The following is a 16,907-nucleotide window of genomic DNA, read 5'->3' on the forward strand; positions in this document are numbered from 1 at the left end:
ATTGCGTTTTCGTCGAATTTTAGTAACTTTTTGTGTGTGTCTTTTTTATCACATCTTTGCCACTTTTTCATTGCTTTTTTGTCACTTTGTTGTTGCTCATTTGTTGCGTTTTTTCATCCTCATTTTCCTTTTGTTTTTGTCGCAATTGTCGCTTTTTTTTTGAGAAGCTTTTAGACTTCTCCAAAGTGGAGAAAATGTGCTCGGTTCAGGTGGGGGTTAAGAGGTTAAACACCACACTGGAGAACGCCGTACCTCATACGTAGCAACAAAAACTGCTGTAAAATTCTGAAACCGACAATGCCATCGATACCAAACATGCTCTTCATGTAAAACGAGACACAATGCATTTTTACTTGTTCAAACTTCATATTTGTCAACAATCAAAGTTACCAGTCAGTTGTTACCAGTCAGCCTGATAAGAGTATAGACATGCTTTCTTTTATGTTCAATCAAAACACTGGTAATGAAATAAGAACTTGCATTTTATTCAGTTTTTGCGGGTGAAATCTTAACAATATGGCTTTACGGTTTTGGATCGACAGATTTTTGTTTCGGATAGGTTTCAATAATTTGTCTTACATCTACATTTTACAGTCAGGAATAGAAATGTATAGCAGTGCAGAGATGGATTGTCTAAACGTATGAGCCAAACATTTATATTTCCATTAGTCAGTATTGAGGTGGTGTGATTACGAAAAAACCCCAATCAACATTGCATTGCCAGCGACTGTTAGCCAAAAATATCTACTTTGAGATGAACTGAGCCAGCAGGGAAAGCTCTTCAAAGCAAAGGTAGTGTTATCACATCTACTCATCATCGTCGTCATTGTCATTGAAGTAAAGGTGCTGTCCTCTGGGGCCTCTGCTGTAGGGCTCGCTGCCTCCTGTGGGCTTCTCCTGAGTCGCGATGAGGTCCACAATGGCCGAGATGACAGCGCAATCTTTGGACTGACGATTCTGCCAGTCCACGGGAGCAGGATCACGGATTTTCACTTCCAATAGCGAGTCCAGCTCCTTCTTTAGACTCTGACAGAGACGGGAAATAAAAGTGTCACAACTAGAGATGCTCACGACTGGTTCATTGATTAAGCCCATGACTGAGTTGCTTTATGATATTAATATGCCATAACACCATCTAAGACAGGGGTGTCCAAACTACAGCCTGTGGGCCAACTGCGGCCCGTGGCCCACTTTTAATTGGCCCGCTGCAAATTCTAAATATATAGGCTAATTATTTTTGCTTTAATTGAATATTAATGAAATAAATGAAAATCCATTAAAGAAAGCTGTGATGAAGGATGTTTTTTGTTTTTTTACTTGAAGCATATTCAATTAAAAAGCAATGGTTAACATTTTATTGAATTTGCTAACTTCAATACAATAGAAGTGAAGTTACATTTCTGACCTCTACTGGCCCAGCTGTTTGTATAATTTTGTGTATGTGGCCCTCAGTGAACAAAGTTTGGCACCCCTGATCTAAGAGTAAGTAAGTAAATTATCTACTTTAATTTTTTAGTACTGTATGACTATTCTTTTTAATGGATAAAAACATTTAGATTTAAATAATGATGAACAATATTGTGCTGTTTTTCCTGAGTTACCTTGACCAGAAGAGCGATGCGAGCTGGAGATCTGAATACAATCCACTCATCCACAGCGATGGTCTCGTCGTCGCCGTCTTTTTGAATTGTGACGTCACCCCCAAAAAACAGCAGTGAGAAGGGGGACACCTCAGTGCAGTCGTACAAGAATATCTGAAGTTGAGAGAGAAAGCATGAGCTGTTAGTGCAACACCGGCACAGACGGCATCATTATGACAACATGTGATGTGGGCTGAAGCGTTCCATTAGTGCAGAAAGCAGGGAGCGTTTGGGTTTCACTGATGTGAGAACAGAGATGTCATCGTGCCCTGACGCTGGGTCTCTCTAATGTGTTAGGCTGTCTGTGCATCTACTGTATGTGCGACACAGCTGCTGTACGACAGGAACTGGCTGGTTATATGAATCAAACACTCAAATTCTAAAACCATGAGTTAAAATGATGATTGGATTCAAACTTTTTCTTTGCAGTTCATCATTCTTTTTAACATCTTTCAGCAGATTTGTTTCATTCAGGATCTGAGTATTCACTACAAATACTACGTCTATGTACGAAAACAAATACTGGCAAAGGGCAGCACAAAGAGACAAAGGCACAGTGAGAAATCATTACAGGTGTTATTCTCTACAATGGTAACATCAACAGAGAAAGACACAGACAGGTGCATGTGTAGAGGGGGAGTTAAAAAGGGGAAGAGAAGAGAGGCTGACTATCGGGGGCCGGAGTGACCCCCCCTCAATGTGTCGGCTCACTTTGATGCATAAGAGCCTTTGAGATAGACTTGAAAGGCTGTGTTTTAATCTAATATTAATTCAGTGAAAAACCTGTGTGGCCACGGGCCAACCTCTACCTACTGACCGCTCTTCCCACTCACAATGGGACTCCTTTAGAGACGTGCAACACATCATAAAAGATGAGCAGCACTGAACAAAATGGTGCAATAGGACTCGCATCAAACACACAGGAACCATCCCATACTCACACTGCTGGTCCTCATCTTCAGGTGATAAATGAGCCAGTGATAGTTGAACTCTCTCTCCTCCGCATTCACGGATTTAGGGTGAATGCACACTTTCCCATCAGCGTGAGTGTATACCTTTACCCTGTGCACAGTTAAATATACATTTGAGTACAATCAATACAATATCTACTCCTGTCATTTCATTTTATACTTCTACTAATATGTGGTTCTTCTTCTTCTACACATTCTAATCACACAAATATAGAGAAAAGGAAGCAAAACCATACCCCTGAATAAAGAAAATATTTGCTATTTAGTGGCTGAATAAAAAGGTAAAAAAGCAACAGGATCAGGTGGGGACAACTCTGCAGCCACATTTCCAACCACACAGAAATTAACACATTTTGTTTTTGTTTTTTCTGCGTCATCTCTCTCAGTCGGATGGTAAACACTGAGCGAGTCTTAGCCAGTGTATCTTAGCCACATATTCGAAGTCAGAGACTGTGAAGCAAATGATTAACTTTGAAAATCAGAATGACGTCTTAAAATCATCAAAACTTAAAAAGTAGACATGTGCAATGTCTCCAACTATCCTTTTTTCAATGGTTCCTTATTAGTGGCAGCAGCGTCAGGGAGGATTTGTGATGAGCAAAATGATCTTTGCCAGAGAACAACCTGAATTTTGACTTTTGCAAACATTAACTTTTCACAGCTTTGGCTTGCACTACTTTTTATAATATCTGACTAGAGATAGATGCTGGTGATATATATATTTTTTTAAAGGGATTACAAACTTACGGTCTTTTGTTACTAGGACATTGTCTGATCTTCGCCACTTTTGGATAGAGACCAGCAACAATTACTGCCTTGATTAACTTCTCATTGTCTGAAAAAGCACATACAAAAGGAAGATGACAAAATGAAACAACAAAAAGCAAAGCACAAGTGACAACATAGAAAAGGTCCATATGAATCACCTGAATTGACATTAGATTTTGGATCTTTGGGGTCTTTGCTGCTCACAAAACCAGCATGCATTAGGTGATCGGCAAACTGGCCCTTCATATTGTGCAGCATCTGAAAAACAGATTATATGGAAACACTACATATAAACTAAGCTTAAGATTTGGGCAATTTGGGTGAAATTAAGACTTTTCTCACCTGAAGTGTATTGGCTGACAGAAAATTATCCCAACAGAACTCCCGCTCATACCTTGCACCTCGATGCTTGGCTTCTTCCCAGCCCTGAGGGGAGAAAAAAAAAATCAATGAATCGTTATTTCAGACAATGTAGTTTGGCAGGGGAGAACTGGCTGTCAATTTCTCACCTTAAAGGCATTGACAATGGTGAGATGATCACTTTTAGAGTTTTTAGACAAGGTCCTTCTTCTCATGTCAGCCATTTTCTCTTTACCCTGAAAAACGACAAGTGCTGATAAAGAAAAACATGATCGAAACAACAATCTGATTGGTGTACGAGTGATCATACCAAAGGGATAAAGAAAGGGTCTTTGAAACTAAGGGAAGCGGCGATGGTCAGTATAGGGTCGAGGCAACCCAGCAGAGCTCCGAACAGAATGAGTTTACCGATGTGTGGCTCCACAGGAAGACGAGCAAGATGGACGCCCAGGGCAGTCAGGTTTTCAGACCGATCCAAGGCCGTCTAAAACAAAATAGAATGATCAGTAAAGGAAGCGTAGGTACATTTTTTGTGTCAATATTTTATGAACATGACATATTTGTGTCCCTAAGAAATGAGGCAAACATGTTCAAGTTATATATGGGTTTCACTGATAACAACTGTCTTGTTAATTTGTCCTGAAATGTTTCAATCAGAAAGCAGAATGAGCCCCATTGTTGGATTGCCATGTCCTCCTTCCACAATCCAGCACCAATCAAGTCCTAAGAAGGTAAAGTACTTTATTTTGTCACTATATAATAGTACAACGAAATTTGTTTTGTACAATTCGCTTTTATCTACAGCTTAAGACAACACAAGTTCAGCTGTAGTTCCAGTACCTAAGAGCACATCCTATACTCATGACCTGTATAAATGTGTCCTCATTCACACCAATCAGGATGTAGTTTGGCAATTAGAAAAAACAAACATCTTTTCTTACCAGGTCTGTGAGGTTCTTGATGGCAAGATTCACAGCCTTTTCAGACGGAGGGTCGAGGGCTCGCTGCAAAAATCCGGCAATGGAGCCAAGTTTCAATATCTAAAAAAAGAAAAAAATGATTTAAATTCACATACAGTATATACGTTTGACACCGCCACAGGAAATTGCTTTCACCCTTCATTTCTCTGTTATCATTTTGACATTTAAATCATCTGCCGTCATATTTTTTTTTCACCAGTGAGAGCAATCACAGCAAACACTGCTCCAAATGACCTCTTTACTTATGTTCCATTAGCACACGAGCTGAGATATGTCTGAGTGCAGCAGGGAAGTTTAATGGGGGATTATTTCAAATGATAAATAAGAGTGTTGTTGGTTTCGTTATTTAAAAAATGTGCAAAAGACAAGGGCATGAGCAACTCTAAAACATCCATTTATTACAGAGCAGAGGCATCCCAGAGGCGAGGATTAAAAACAAACTACATTATCCTTGCTTTTCTGCTCCTGCACTCAACAGGCTCACTCGCAGCAATCTCGTCCTTAACGCAACTCGCTGCTGCTAAGTCACTGCCATTTTTCTCTCACTGTCAGGTATTTTTCCACACTCTAACCTTGATTTGCAGGCAAAGCTCCTCGAGTGGTGTCCTCATGATTTCAGGTAGCTGATAGGCGTCCAGTAGGCTGGCTCTGAGACCATTGTACAGATGGTAGCACTTTCCTGGACACACTCTGGAATAAAAATAGAAATTAGAAGGGTGTGTTTTAACAGAACGGTGTTGAAATAGCACTTGGTGAGGAGCGCCAGCTAATTGGCTTTGGTTTGACGTCACGACATGTCGAGTCAAGCGGTAACAACCTGCGACACTTTCTCAGTGTTGAGAGATGAGTAGGTGTGAGCACCCGATGGAGACAGATTAAAAAGATGAATAATACGTCTTCCAGATTAATGAGGCATCCCCAGAGGGACAAACAAAGGTCTGAAGTGATTAGAATGTGTCAAAATATGATCATATCTTGATATTTCTAGAGACAATGTTGCCATATGGTGAGAGTTTGACATTGGTTATCCCCTAAGAAGTGTTTGAAAATGGACATATTTACCTTCCGGCACGCCCCTTTCGTTGTTTGGCATTAGCCAGACTGACCCACTCAGCTGCCATTGTGCTAATGTTGTTGTCAGAGTCAAAGTGGGTCTCCTTAATTTTGCCTCCATCTATCACGTAGACGACATCATCTATGGTGATGCTGGGAAAGAGAGGGTTAAAAGAAAACAAAATAACAAAACGTCATGGAAAAAGATCAAGGAAGACATACACACAATCACTTCACTTCAAGTACTGCCCCTTTAGGAAATGCTGTCTGTATTTCTGACAGTTAAGTGCAAGTAGTTTGTTGATATGCTCGGTCTGTGTCAGCATAACAAATTGGCTGTCAAGAGAGCGATCCGTCCAAACGGCACAGCAGCATTCATCACCAATCCAACAAATAAATGCAAATGACAGTCAGATATTCTGGTTAGAAATTGACCAGGGACACACACACACTGAATAAAACATACGGTATTTTCCAGATTTATCATTCAAAATGGATAACTATTCAAATTAATAAGTGCGATTTATCCAAGAGAATACCTTGTTTCAGCTATATTGGTGGCTATGACAATCTTTCGGACACCAGGAGGAGGCTTCTTGAAGACCTGTGTAGAAGAGTAGAAGTTGAGACGACAGGCCACAGGGCAATACTGTAGATAAACAAAGCACACATGAAAATACCGACCTGGGTCTGATTGACGGTGGGCATGAGGGAGTGCAGAGGGATGATAAAAAAACGATCTATAACAAAAGAAGGAACAGCAGACTTAACATTATGTATTACACTGATCCATACTTGAATTTGCCCAACGTATGGCAAGTAATGCTTCTTAATGCCAAATACTATATTTTAATGCCACAAATGCAGAAAAGAAAGGACACATAGATCCTTTCTTAGGATTTGCAAACATTTCATCAAACAGAGAAAAGATTATTGGAAAAAACAGAAAACTTTTTAGACCACCATGTTTTAGACCATCACTGTGGTATTTTCAATGATCTTATTCAGTAAAAATTGTTGAGCAATATCAGAATTTTTATATACATTTAGATCTAATGGTCATTTAAGTCCTAAATTTTGGCACAATTACTTTTAATGCTTTTTAAGGCCCATCGTAAACCCTGACAAATAGACCAAATAACAGGTTACAGAAAAAACAGTCGATCAATGACTAAATTATAACACAACAACATACAATAAGTACCGGATTTTTCGTACTTTAAGTCGCACCAGAGTATAAGTTGCACCAGCCAAAAAATGCTAAATGAAGAAGAAAAAAACATATACAAGTCGCACCAGCCTTGGCAACTACCTGGGCAAGGCAGCGTAACTGCACCGTTACAAGCCTCTCCCGGCAGCACGTTGTTCATGCTCTTATTTGCGAACTTGTTCATCTAGCTTTTAGCTTAAATCTTCAGTGGTACTAGAGTAGCAGATACTGGTACACAAGCCTAGAGCGCCCTCTCGCAGCTGTCAGTGTGAAAATGGCAAACATGTGAAATTACATATTATATAAGTCGCACTTAAAGGGGCTTGATGCAATTTCGCCATTTTAAACTCGCTACTGTCACCTCAGGTCAAACGTGTAACTGCACCTTTTATATTAAGTTCGTGCATGACGACAATTCCGACCCGAAGTAACACGGCTCATTCTACATATTAGGACATTGTTGGAACATGTAGGGGGAGGAAAATACTTAATTTTAACATTTTTAAACTCCGTATAGTCGCACCCCCAGCCAAACTATGAAAAAAAGTGCGACTTGTAGTCTGGAAAACACACCTTTATTGACTAGATCCTGAAATTCTAATCATTGTCCCATTGAGAAGCATTAGTATTCATGAGCACCGTCTTGTCAAAAAACACTTTTACCTGATCGAAACATCTGCTGGGCCATAAGCAGGTCATTTAGGGAGCTGATGTTGTCCCAGCCAGGAAGAAAAACTAAAATGGCTCCTTCCTGGAAAAGAAAGACAAATCATTTAGTAAAAGACAGGCTCTGAGGCAGCAGAGATGCAACAACAAACAAATCCCCAGGCAGTAAAAAAGCCATTAACCACAGCCACAGCTGCAAATGAAACGGGGTGCCCTCGTTCTCTGCGGAGCACAGGCGGTGGTTTGCGCTGACTCTCTAACCTCTGCATTCAGTGTCAGGATCATTATTTTGTCATTGGCTCAACACGTAACATATCTTGCTTCATGATAGCACATTCGAAACTGAACTATCACAAGGGAATTACAAAGCAGAGAAAAAAAAATCTACAATATTAGTCAACATATAAAGACATGGCGGTTGTTAAAGCTAAAAGGCATCTCTGTAATTTGATTGTCCAGTAACATCATTAAAAAGAGGCAACAGCACCGAATTGAGGGAGTAAGCCCGGAGATGATTGAGCCGAAAAATCAACCCAACCTGTTCTTTCTGAGTGCATATTTTACAATAGGAGTAATCTTTATTATCCTATCACACTTGAGGTAAAAGTTGAGATAAAAACAATTCACAAAGGAAGCAGTCATTTGCAGAGTGGAGGGAGGGCTGATGATGAAGTAACACAAAGTGGAGCAGTGGGCCTCCAGTGACCGCCTGCCTTTCAATTAATAACGTAATTATTATCACCAGCTTTCAACCGCGAGCACCCACAAGGGACCACAGTGCACAACACGAGTTACTGTACAGTGAGTGTTGGAGATAAGGCTCATCACAAACCGCCTCCGTATAGTTTTAAAGACACATGACAGAACGGTGAAAACACACTGATTAGTTCATATAAAAATGACTGGGCTTTCAGGATAATGACAGTGTTTAGCGCACACGTACCCACCCACGCAACAGCAGGCCCAGCAGGCGTTCATTAAAAGCCGCATGTCGGCCCCTGGGTGTCTCATCACAGACTTAGCAACATAATTAACCAATCATGGCGGTGGAAGCCCGGGCGAACGGCCCCGGCGCTCCGTTCACAACCCGCCGCGACACATCAGACAGCCTCTCCTCACCCGTTTGACCATGTCACGACGGATCAGCGGCGTGAACCATTCAAGGTTACTGTGACTGATGGAGAAACCGCATTTTCTGTGCTGGGATAAACATTCTGTCTTTCTCTGTTAGTCACTCCTCATTCAACGCCTCGTTTTTTCCTCCCTTTTTCAGTCCCAACACAAACATCAGAAGTGACTGACCACTGTATCAGACAGCCTTGTTTATGATTACATTTGAAAGCTTCATTGTAACTTTTCTTTTACACAGATTGTAAAAACTGGAGAGAAAAAAAAGAGAATATATTTGCTTTGAGGAGCATCTGTTCTATCGCTCATTAGTGTAAAGTTTGTGCCAGGACTGGCATTCTTTCCAATCGTCACTTTGGAGGCTCTTTCTGTTCCATCTGCCCGAGTGAGGAAAGAACCATACGTTCTTAAACTTGTGCCTGGCCCCGCTCAACATCCATTTTGCTTAAAAAGTCTTTGGGCTATGAGACACATTTGCCAGTGCAACACATGATCACCAGTATTGGGCAAGCTACTTAAAAAATGCTACTTAGACATAATTCTATATTAATGATTACAACTCTAAAGATATAATATGTTTGTATTACATATTATTGTTTCAAAAAACAGAGCACAACTGCAGTCAGAGATATCATTTTCCTTCATTATCCCCTTTCTCTTGTGTTTTGTTTTGAGGACATTAGTTCTACACAACTGCAGATCTTACACACCAGTGTCCAACTTGATCTGGCATGCTGCCTTTTATTTGGGGGGAATGTGGCTTTTTTTTGTTCATGCATTTAAATACTCTTATAACTTGAGTTCCTTTTGTAACTGTAATTGTAATGACTTATATATTCCTGTATTTTGTGTAAGTAATATGCTATATTTCTTAGTTACTGAAAAAGTAATATATTTGTGCAACTCGTTACTTTTTTAACATGTTACCCCCAACACTGATGATCACGCCCCATGTTAGTGCTGGTCAGGACTGCATTTCAGTACTTGAGAAAAGCACACTCAAAATCAAACCCCACTTGAGGTAAAAGTTGCTCAAATTATTACTTAAAGTACATTACAATACATTTCAAATAAGATTGAGAATGAGATTTTTTACACGTCCACCTTTATGTCCACCCTTTCTAGCCAGAGCAATTTGGGCTTGGTCATATTTGCAGCCGGATGGAAAGATCGGGCTGTATCTGATTTCTAGATATCAACGCCACTTGAGTGTTCATTATTATACCACACAAGTGAAGTACACATCCTCAGTAAAACAGTATTTAAGTAAGTACATTTGTTTAGTCACTGACCACCTCTGCATGCAAGTCATAAATCACTGCATTTTCCCTGAACCCCTCCTCCCCCCCAAAAAAAACACCTCACAAAACTTACTTCATCTTGCAATACGATGTGACGTATCAATGCCAAGATCAGCTCCAAGTCAATCTTCTCATCATTGTCTAGTTTCTCCAGAGCTTCTATGGTGCTGTCTGAGTATCTGCGCACAACATTAAAAAACATCACACAGAGCAAAATAACAGCGACGCATTCATATTTATTTTATGACAACAACACACAAAAGATGCATGAATGGATTTCGAACTTCGACAGCCGCGCACAAATCTTCGAGAAAAACAAAGAAAGCATAAATATTTAACATGTCATTGAAAGCACTAAAATCTCTTAATCCATTGATTTAGCAGAGGTCATTCTGAGCTCAAGGAAGCTGATGATCTTCATTCAAGTGGAGCTGGTTAAGTCATTATTCTATATTACGCCAAATGTGCCTTTATGACAAGCTGATCAGAATTCATGAAGCTTTAAACTAATAAATAATGGATGTGCAGAGCTGGGCAAGAAAAAAAACCTTGATACGATTTTCAGCAAAATAAACTGAACAATGGCAGATTAGAAATCAAATATTCCATCTATATGTATTTCTGAATCCTCTTGTATTTTAGCTGCCGCCCCAACTCACCGATCTTGCAAAGTGCGTGCGTAACAAGGCCAGCTCTCTCTGTATTCTGCCTCCTTCTCCTTCTGCTCTGGCCTCGCGTTGCGTCCCTGCCAAAAGCCACGCTTCCAGGAGGAGCGGCGATCCTGGCTTCGTGGTCGATATCTGGCCGATTCAAGACAAATTCATCACAGCAAAGAAGATGAGGAGAAGGGATGTGTGAGAGAGAAGAGGGAAGTTACCTCGTCATCTCCAAAACATCTTCAAGTAAATATTCTTCAACTGGGAATGTCAAACCAGGAATATGTATCATCGGGCAATTATCTAGAACAAAAAGGATAAACAATAAGAAAGGTAAACAAATAACACAAAAACTATATATGACGAAAATGAACAGTACCAAAATATCTAGAGAACTTTTCAGCGTTTAGAGTGGCACTCATGAGGATCACTTTGAGGTCCTTTCGGGTTTTGAGAAGATCCTTCACAATGACTAATAAAACATCAGACTGAAGGTTCCTTTCATGGATCTCATCCAGTACCAGGTGGCTTATACTTGCCAATGATCTGAAAGATAATAAAAGAGCTTGAGATGAAAAGGATTTCAAAACACGAACAAGACATTTCAAAACATATGTCGGACTTTTGAGCCAAAAAGATACTTTCACGTCCTAGCCCTGTATCACAACTGCTGACAGTAAACGATAAATAACAGAGCTGTGAGATCAAGGACTGACACCAACAGTGATTTGGATTAATATATTAATTTTTTTCACAATTTGAACCACATGATGTTAAAGCTAAGCCACCTGTGGATGACCATATGAGGAAAATTTAAAAAGTGGAACTTTTTTTTAAATGAAAGGGTTAATAGATTAAATAGAATAGGTTATTTTGTGAGTACTGATGATTAAATTTGAAACTAATATTTCAATATTAGCCATGATTGATCCCATCATTTGTTTCAGCACCAGCTGCAAGCTTTAATCCACTTGCTACTAAATTGATTGCGATGCATACAGCAAGATGGGCCAAATTCAACAGTCTACTACTGCGGTCCTTGAGTGACTTGAGTGCTCCCAATTCACATAAGGCACGACAGACGTGGAAGGACAAGCTGGCACCTCTGTGGTTTGTAAAAAAAAAAGAAAAAAAGAAATAGCACTCTGAATACAAGGACGAGCACGTAGTAGCACATCAACAAAGGTTTGCTTCCCCCCTCTGCTCTGTACAAGATTGAAAAGCCATTACTGAGCTTCATGCCACAGACAGTGAGCCGAGGCCAGAACAAGAGGCAGAACAGCCGGAACTAAGACACTAAGAGAACTGCCAAGAGGAGATGTGATAAGCTAGAGCAAATAAGGCTATAGCAGGGAACTCACGGGTCTGAACGGAGCCACTGAAGAATAATGCCCGTAGTACAGTACAGGATGGATCCTTGTCTCCGTGGCAACCGGCTGAAGTGAAACAGAAAATTAAAACAGTCGTTTCAGTAGTCAGAAGAGCAGACATTTAAAAGTGGAGCTTATACAGTACTTTTGACAGTTTAAATTGTTTATTGTACGTAGACTTTCTACAGGGATTAGCTTCACTTATTCATTGTCTGATTTGTCTCAAACATTCAACTGATGGCTCATCAGTCAAATGCTTCAGCTGTGAGCCTGATATATTGTAATAACCTTTACCCAAATAATAGTTTTTGTCTAAGGCAAGGCAAGACATGGCTTGTTTATTTGAAGAGCATCGTTTGTACACAAAGTAATTCAAAATGTGTTACATATCTTCACACAGGGCTGGACGATGAGGCAAAAAAATTAATCAGATTTTTTTTTCTCATATTATTCTATTCAAATTTTCGATTCAATTTTATTTTATTTTTTCAATATCCAATAAATAAAAAGACATACCTTCCATACAAACCTCAGCTCAAACAAACACAAATGTTTTCCTCCATTTTCACATAGCACACAAAACTAAGAGCTGTTTCTGCCAAAGAAATGGCTGTAAAACTGACAATTATAAGCTCCCATAACAATTACTGAGATTGACCAAAGTAGAGATTGTGATTTTGATTGAATTTGGATTAATTGCCCTGCACTATCTTCATATAAATTACATAAATCGAATTATATCCACAGATGTCCCCTCTTTTACGTTGCTGTATATCTATAAAAATGCACATGTTGAGTGCAGTTTAAGCAGCATTTTAAACTTGTACTGCCCTTGCATTGAGCTTTCAGTCAGTGTTAAGCTGCTCTTCCGGGACAAATATGACATAAACCTTTACAATACAGTTAGTCACGTTTTCGCAATGTGATGAATTAAAGCACAATGCGTTGCTGCTACACTATCTTAAAAAAAGGCTCACCTTTGAAGACGGATTTGATAGCCACAAGATTTCCCATTCCCAACACTTTCTGCTCTCTCAGCTGCTACGCGCTCTGCCACCTGAGCCACAATGACAAAACACACAAAGAGAATGGCATCAGCTGTGTGTGTGTTTTTGTGTGGACTATTCAAAGAGTTTTGTGAGCATTTTTCTCTTCATGTGTGATAAAAAGTTTTCTTTAACATATTACGATAACATACAGAAATGGCACTGATTCGTCGTGGCTGAGTGCAAACCACTCTGCAAGTTGAGCCCAGTCCTCGGTCAATATGATCGTCCAGGATGAACTGCGTGACTTGGGTAGTCTTTCCGCAACCGGTCTCTCCACTCACCACCAAAACACTGTGAGAGTTGATTAGCCCCACAAGCTCCTGAAAACAAGCATCAGTTAAAAGAAATCAGCAATATATAGACATGCATGGAGATAATCTTGGTAATAAAGCTTCAATAAACACAAAATGGAGTCAAGCGTGATAAAACATGTATGCATCCAAAAGCCCATATAAAGATTTTACACACCATTTAGCTCTCATGGATTTGCACTGAGATTGACTCTACTTTCAAATTAAGAAAATGTATTGAAAAGACCTTACCTCTTTTTTAGAGAATGCTGGCAGTTTTTCTCTAAATTTCTAAATAAAAAGACAACCTTTATTAATATAAATGAATAGTAATATAAAGAGAATGTTGTTGTCTGCAGTATATTTACCAGCATTTCTTTGTACTTTTGATCTGATCTCTTGGTTTGAAGATCTTGTTCTAAAAAATTGTCCAAAGAGCTGTCTTGGACTATTTCCTGAAGTAAAAATTCTGCATCTTTGTCAGCCCATCGCAAAGTCTCTACTTTCTTGTCCTCCTGCTGTTCCTCTTCATCCCACGCGTCAGGAGGCTCATCTTTAACCTTGGAGGAACTAAAGCAAATAATAATATCTTTCAACTGTTGATAAAACATGGCAATAATCTCCCCCCCTCCTTTATTCTGCAGTTACCCCTGAGCAGTCAGTGTTCCAGTTTCTTGATCTACTAGACAATCCTCTTCTTCATCCTCACATTTGATCTTTCTAGAAAGCTTTTTTTCCTCTGGGAGTTCTCCATCAAAGTAACTGAAAAACACAGATGGGGGAATTACACATCGACACTGTGACATTTACCACTGCATTTACTCTTAATCAACCACATTATGGCCATTGTACAGATGCTCTAAAGAGGAAAATATGAGTTTCCAATGTGCCCCTAATACACTTAGGGCTGAAACAACTAATCAATTAATCAACAACGAATCGATTACTAAAATAGTTGTCAACTATTTCGGTAATCGATTAATCGTTTTCTAGTAAACACAGACTAAATTTTGGATGAAAACCTACTGTGTTTTAAAAGTTAGTGTCTGGAGTGTTTTGTACATTGTAAATTTCATAAATATCTGTCTTTGTCTCGTCCAATCAGAAAGCAGAAGTAGCACAAAGAGCCTCCTACAAACGTTTACTTTAAGTTTACTCCATCAACATGTGATCAAGCAGCGCCACTTTAGCTTTATGTGATTGAAATTGAAAAAATACAAATTCCATGCACCTTTCACAGCCAATCGATTAATCGATTAATTGTAAAAATAATCGTGAGTTGCAGCCCTAATGTGTATTACAAAGTACCAGGTGTATTTCTCACCTGTGTCCAGCTTGACTTGTAGACATGTGCCTGCTGTTAGAAGTAGATGCTCTGCTGTTTCTCTCTGTTTCAGGGTGATCACTCTGGACAGAGTTGAGCAGTTTGGTAATGTGTTGTTCCCTGGCCTCATCCATCTGAACAACTGCCCGCTGGAGAAAAATTACACCCAATTATAAGTCTGGAGAACTAGAATGCCATTATGACTTATAATTTTTTGACAGAACAAGTGGTGAATTGGTTTCTGATGTTTTGCAATGGATCTCAAGACATTTCACAGGCGATTTCATGACACATATCTCTGCACATCATACCGATCTGCGGTCAGCCTGCTTCCTCCTCACAGCTCCGTATCTGGCGTACCACAGGCCGATCTCTCTGCCCTTCAGGTGAGGGGGTGGACGGTCCCGCTGCCCTCCTCCTCTGCCTCCTCCTCGCTCCTGGTCGTAGTCGGAGCTGTGTCCTCTGGCAGAGGTGCTTCCTCCTCCTCCTCCGCGCTCCCATCTTTCTCTGCTCCCGTCTCTGTGGCCCCGTCCTCCTCCTCCTCTTCTGCCTCTCCTACCACCGCCACCATAGCCATAACTCATAACACTAGCCTCCTTCTGCCTGGTCCGATACAAGTTGATGATGCTGATGCCCTGTGTGGGTGGCTAAAGGCTCACGTTTGTCAACAACAAAATCCGAAAACACGCGCTACTGTGTCACAGTTGTAAACAAATACACCCAGTCTACGAGCAAGTGTATTCAATGAGTGTGAATTTAGATATACAAGGAAAATACTAGAGGAAAGCTACTTAGCTTGTTGGATTTAGCATCCGGCATGTCGCTTGGTTCTGACGTCATATCTCGGCGACAACTGTAGTTTTTGATTGGCTGACTACTGATGAAATGAGCGAAGCTTATTTGTCCACTTGACAAACTAGACTAATAAATATATTTATTATTTATTTATCATATTATTTGGCCTCTGTAACTAAACGTATCCTGACATTAGCTTAGCAGCAGACAGTTACTTAGTTAAAGCAAATGCTAGCCTAAATCAGGGCTTCCCAAACTTTTTTGGCTGGGACCCCAAAATTGACACATCCCCACTCGGGACCCTCATTGTATAAAGTTATTGCCTCTTACGCTACTTTAGGGCAGTAAAACATGGTATAATCAAGTTAATATTTATCTAAAATTGAATGGATTTCACTATAGGCTGGTTTATACTAAAAACAGTAGCATTTTTCTTTTTGTTTCATCTTGAAATATTTTGGGGACCCCCACCCAAGGCCTCGCGACATCCTGAGGGGTCCCGACCCCCACATTGGGAACCATCCATCCATCCATCCATCCATCCATCTTCCACTTTTCTGTTGCCGGGTCGTAAATCCCATTGCACCAGCCCCTATGGCTCCTCCTACAGGTGGTGGGTCCATGGAAGGACAGCCTCATGGTTCTAACCGGGCCTGTTGGCGGTTCCAGGAGGGGCACTTTGGGAACCACTGGCCTAAATGACCACTTTCATTATGTATGTACTACTCATATGCAATGAATTATCTTTATCTTTCTCACTTCTGCATTGTCGTACATGTTGTATATATATTTTTTTTTATTACAACACAAATAATACTTATTAAAGCATTAACTAGCTTATACTAAATCCTTCTGTTCGACTGAGCTCAGCCTTGACTATAATTTCTAAGGGACAAGAAGCAAATGATGTGATTATTTCCACTGTGTTGGGCTGGTCTGCTTGAGGATCCTTTGTGTGGGCCCTAGCACAAGCTCATTGCCTCCATTTTATGGCTAAAATGATTTGTGCAGCATCAGATTTGACATGGATCCCTTTGGGGTTAGGCAGAATAAGTCTTGGCTTCAGCCTAAACCCCTTTCGGTCAGGCATCATTTAGATTAAATTCTTAATGTATGTGGTTTCTTATTGTATAATGTCTAAGATCTTTGGAAAACATGTGACATGTGATTTAAATGTTCATAATGACCGAAGAAAATGAATTAACTAACTAAATTAACTAACATCTGTGAGTCAAATATACACACGGGGCACATTTTTAAAATCTATTTCTGATACAAAATTTTAATGACTGAAGGCTGTCTAAAGCTCAAAACATGTTACAATACTGCTGGTTCTGAAAAGCATC

At 40.0% G+C, this 16,907-nt stretch overlaps 1 protein-coding gene across 1 annotated transcript; it reads right to left on the reverse strand.

Annotated features, from left to right (window-relative positions):
- Positions 1–436: 436 nt before the first annotated feature.
- On the reverse strand, positions 437–15,595 carry dhx36 (DEAH (Asp-Glu-Ala-His) box polypeptide 36). Its single transcript, XM_079554906.1, has 26 exons — positions 15,078–15,595; positions 14,767–14,915; positions 14,091–14,204; positions 13,811–14,012; positions 13,695–13,733; positions 13,302–13,472; positions 13,081–13,160; positions 12,095–12,169; positions 11,113–11,279; positions 10,955–11,036; positions 10,737–10,877; positions 10,151–10,256; positions 7,646–7,733; positions 6,457–6,512; positions 6,312–6,376; positions 5,782–5,925; positions 5,292–5,409; positions 4,681–4,779; positions 4,050–4,223; positions 3,889–3,975; positions 3,722–3,805; positions 3,538–3,637; positions 3,359–3,446; positions 2,582–2,702; positions 1,602–1,754; positions 437–1,026 (listed from the first exon to the last, which is right to left on the reverse strand). The coding sequence occupies exons 1-26, from the start codon at positions 15,348–15,350 to the stop codon at positions 808–810; spliced, it is 3,195 nt and encodes a 1,064-aa protein (XP_079411032.1). The 5' UTR covers positions 15,351–15,595; the 3' UTR covers positions 437–807.
- Between the last annotated feature and the right edge of the window lie 1,312 nt (positions 15,596–16,907).

Source organism: Gobius niger (assembly GCF_951799975.1).
Source record: "Gobius niger genome assembly, chromosome: 1".
Classification (NCBI taxonomy): domain Eukaryota; kingdom Metazoa; phylum Chordata; class Actinopteri; order Gobiiformes; family Gobiidae; genus Gobius; species Gobius niger.

Coding starts and splice junctions, on each gene's coding strand:
- dhx36 (XM_079554906.1), bottom strand. CDS start 15,350: ATGAGTTATGGCTATGGTGGCGGTGGTAGGAGAGGCAGAAGAGGAGGA. Junction 7,734..10,150: donor ACATCGTATTGCAAGATGAA/GTAAGTTTTGTG, acceptor TTTCTTTTCCAG/GAAGGAGCCATTTTAGTTTT. Junction 3,638..3,721: donor TGTCAGCCAATACACTTCAG/GTGAGAAAAGTC, acceptor TCTGTTTTTCAG/ATGCTGCACAATATGAAGGG.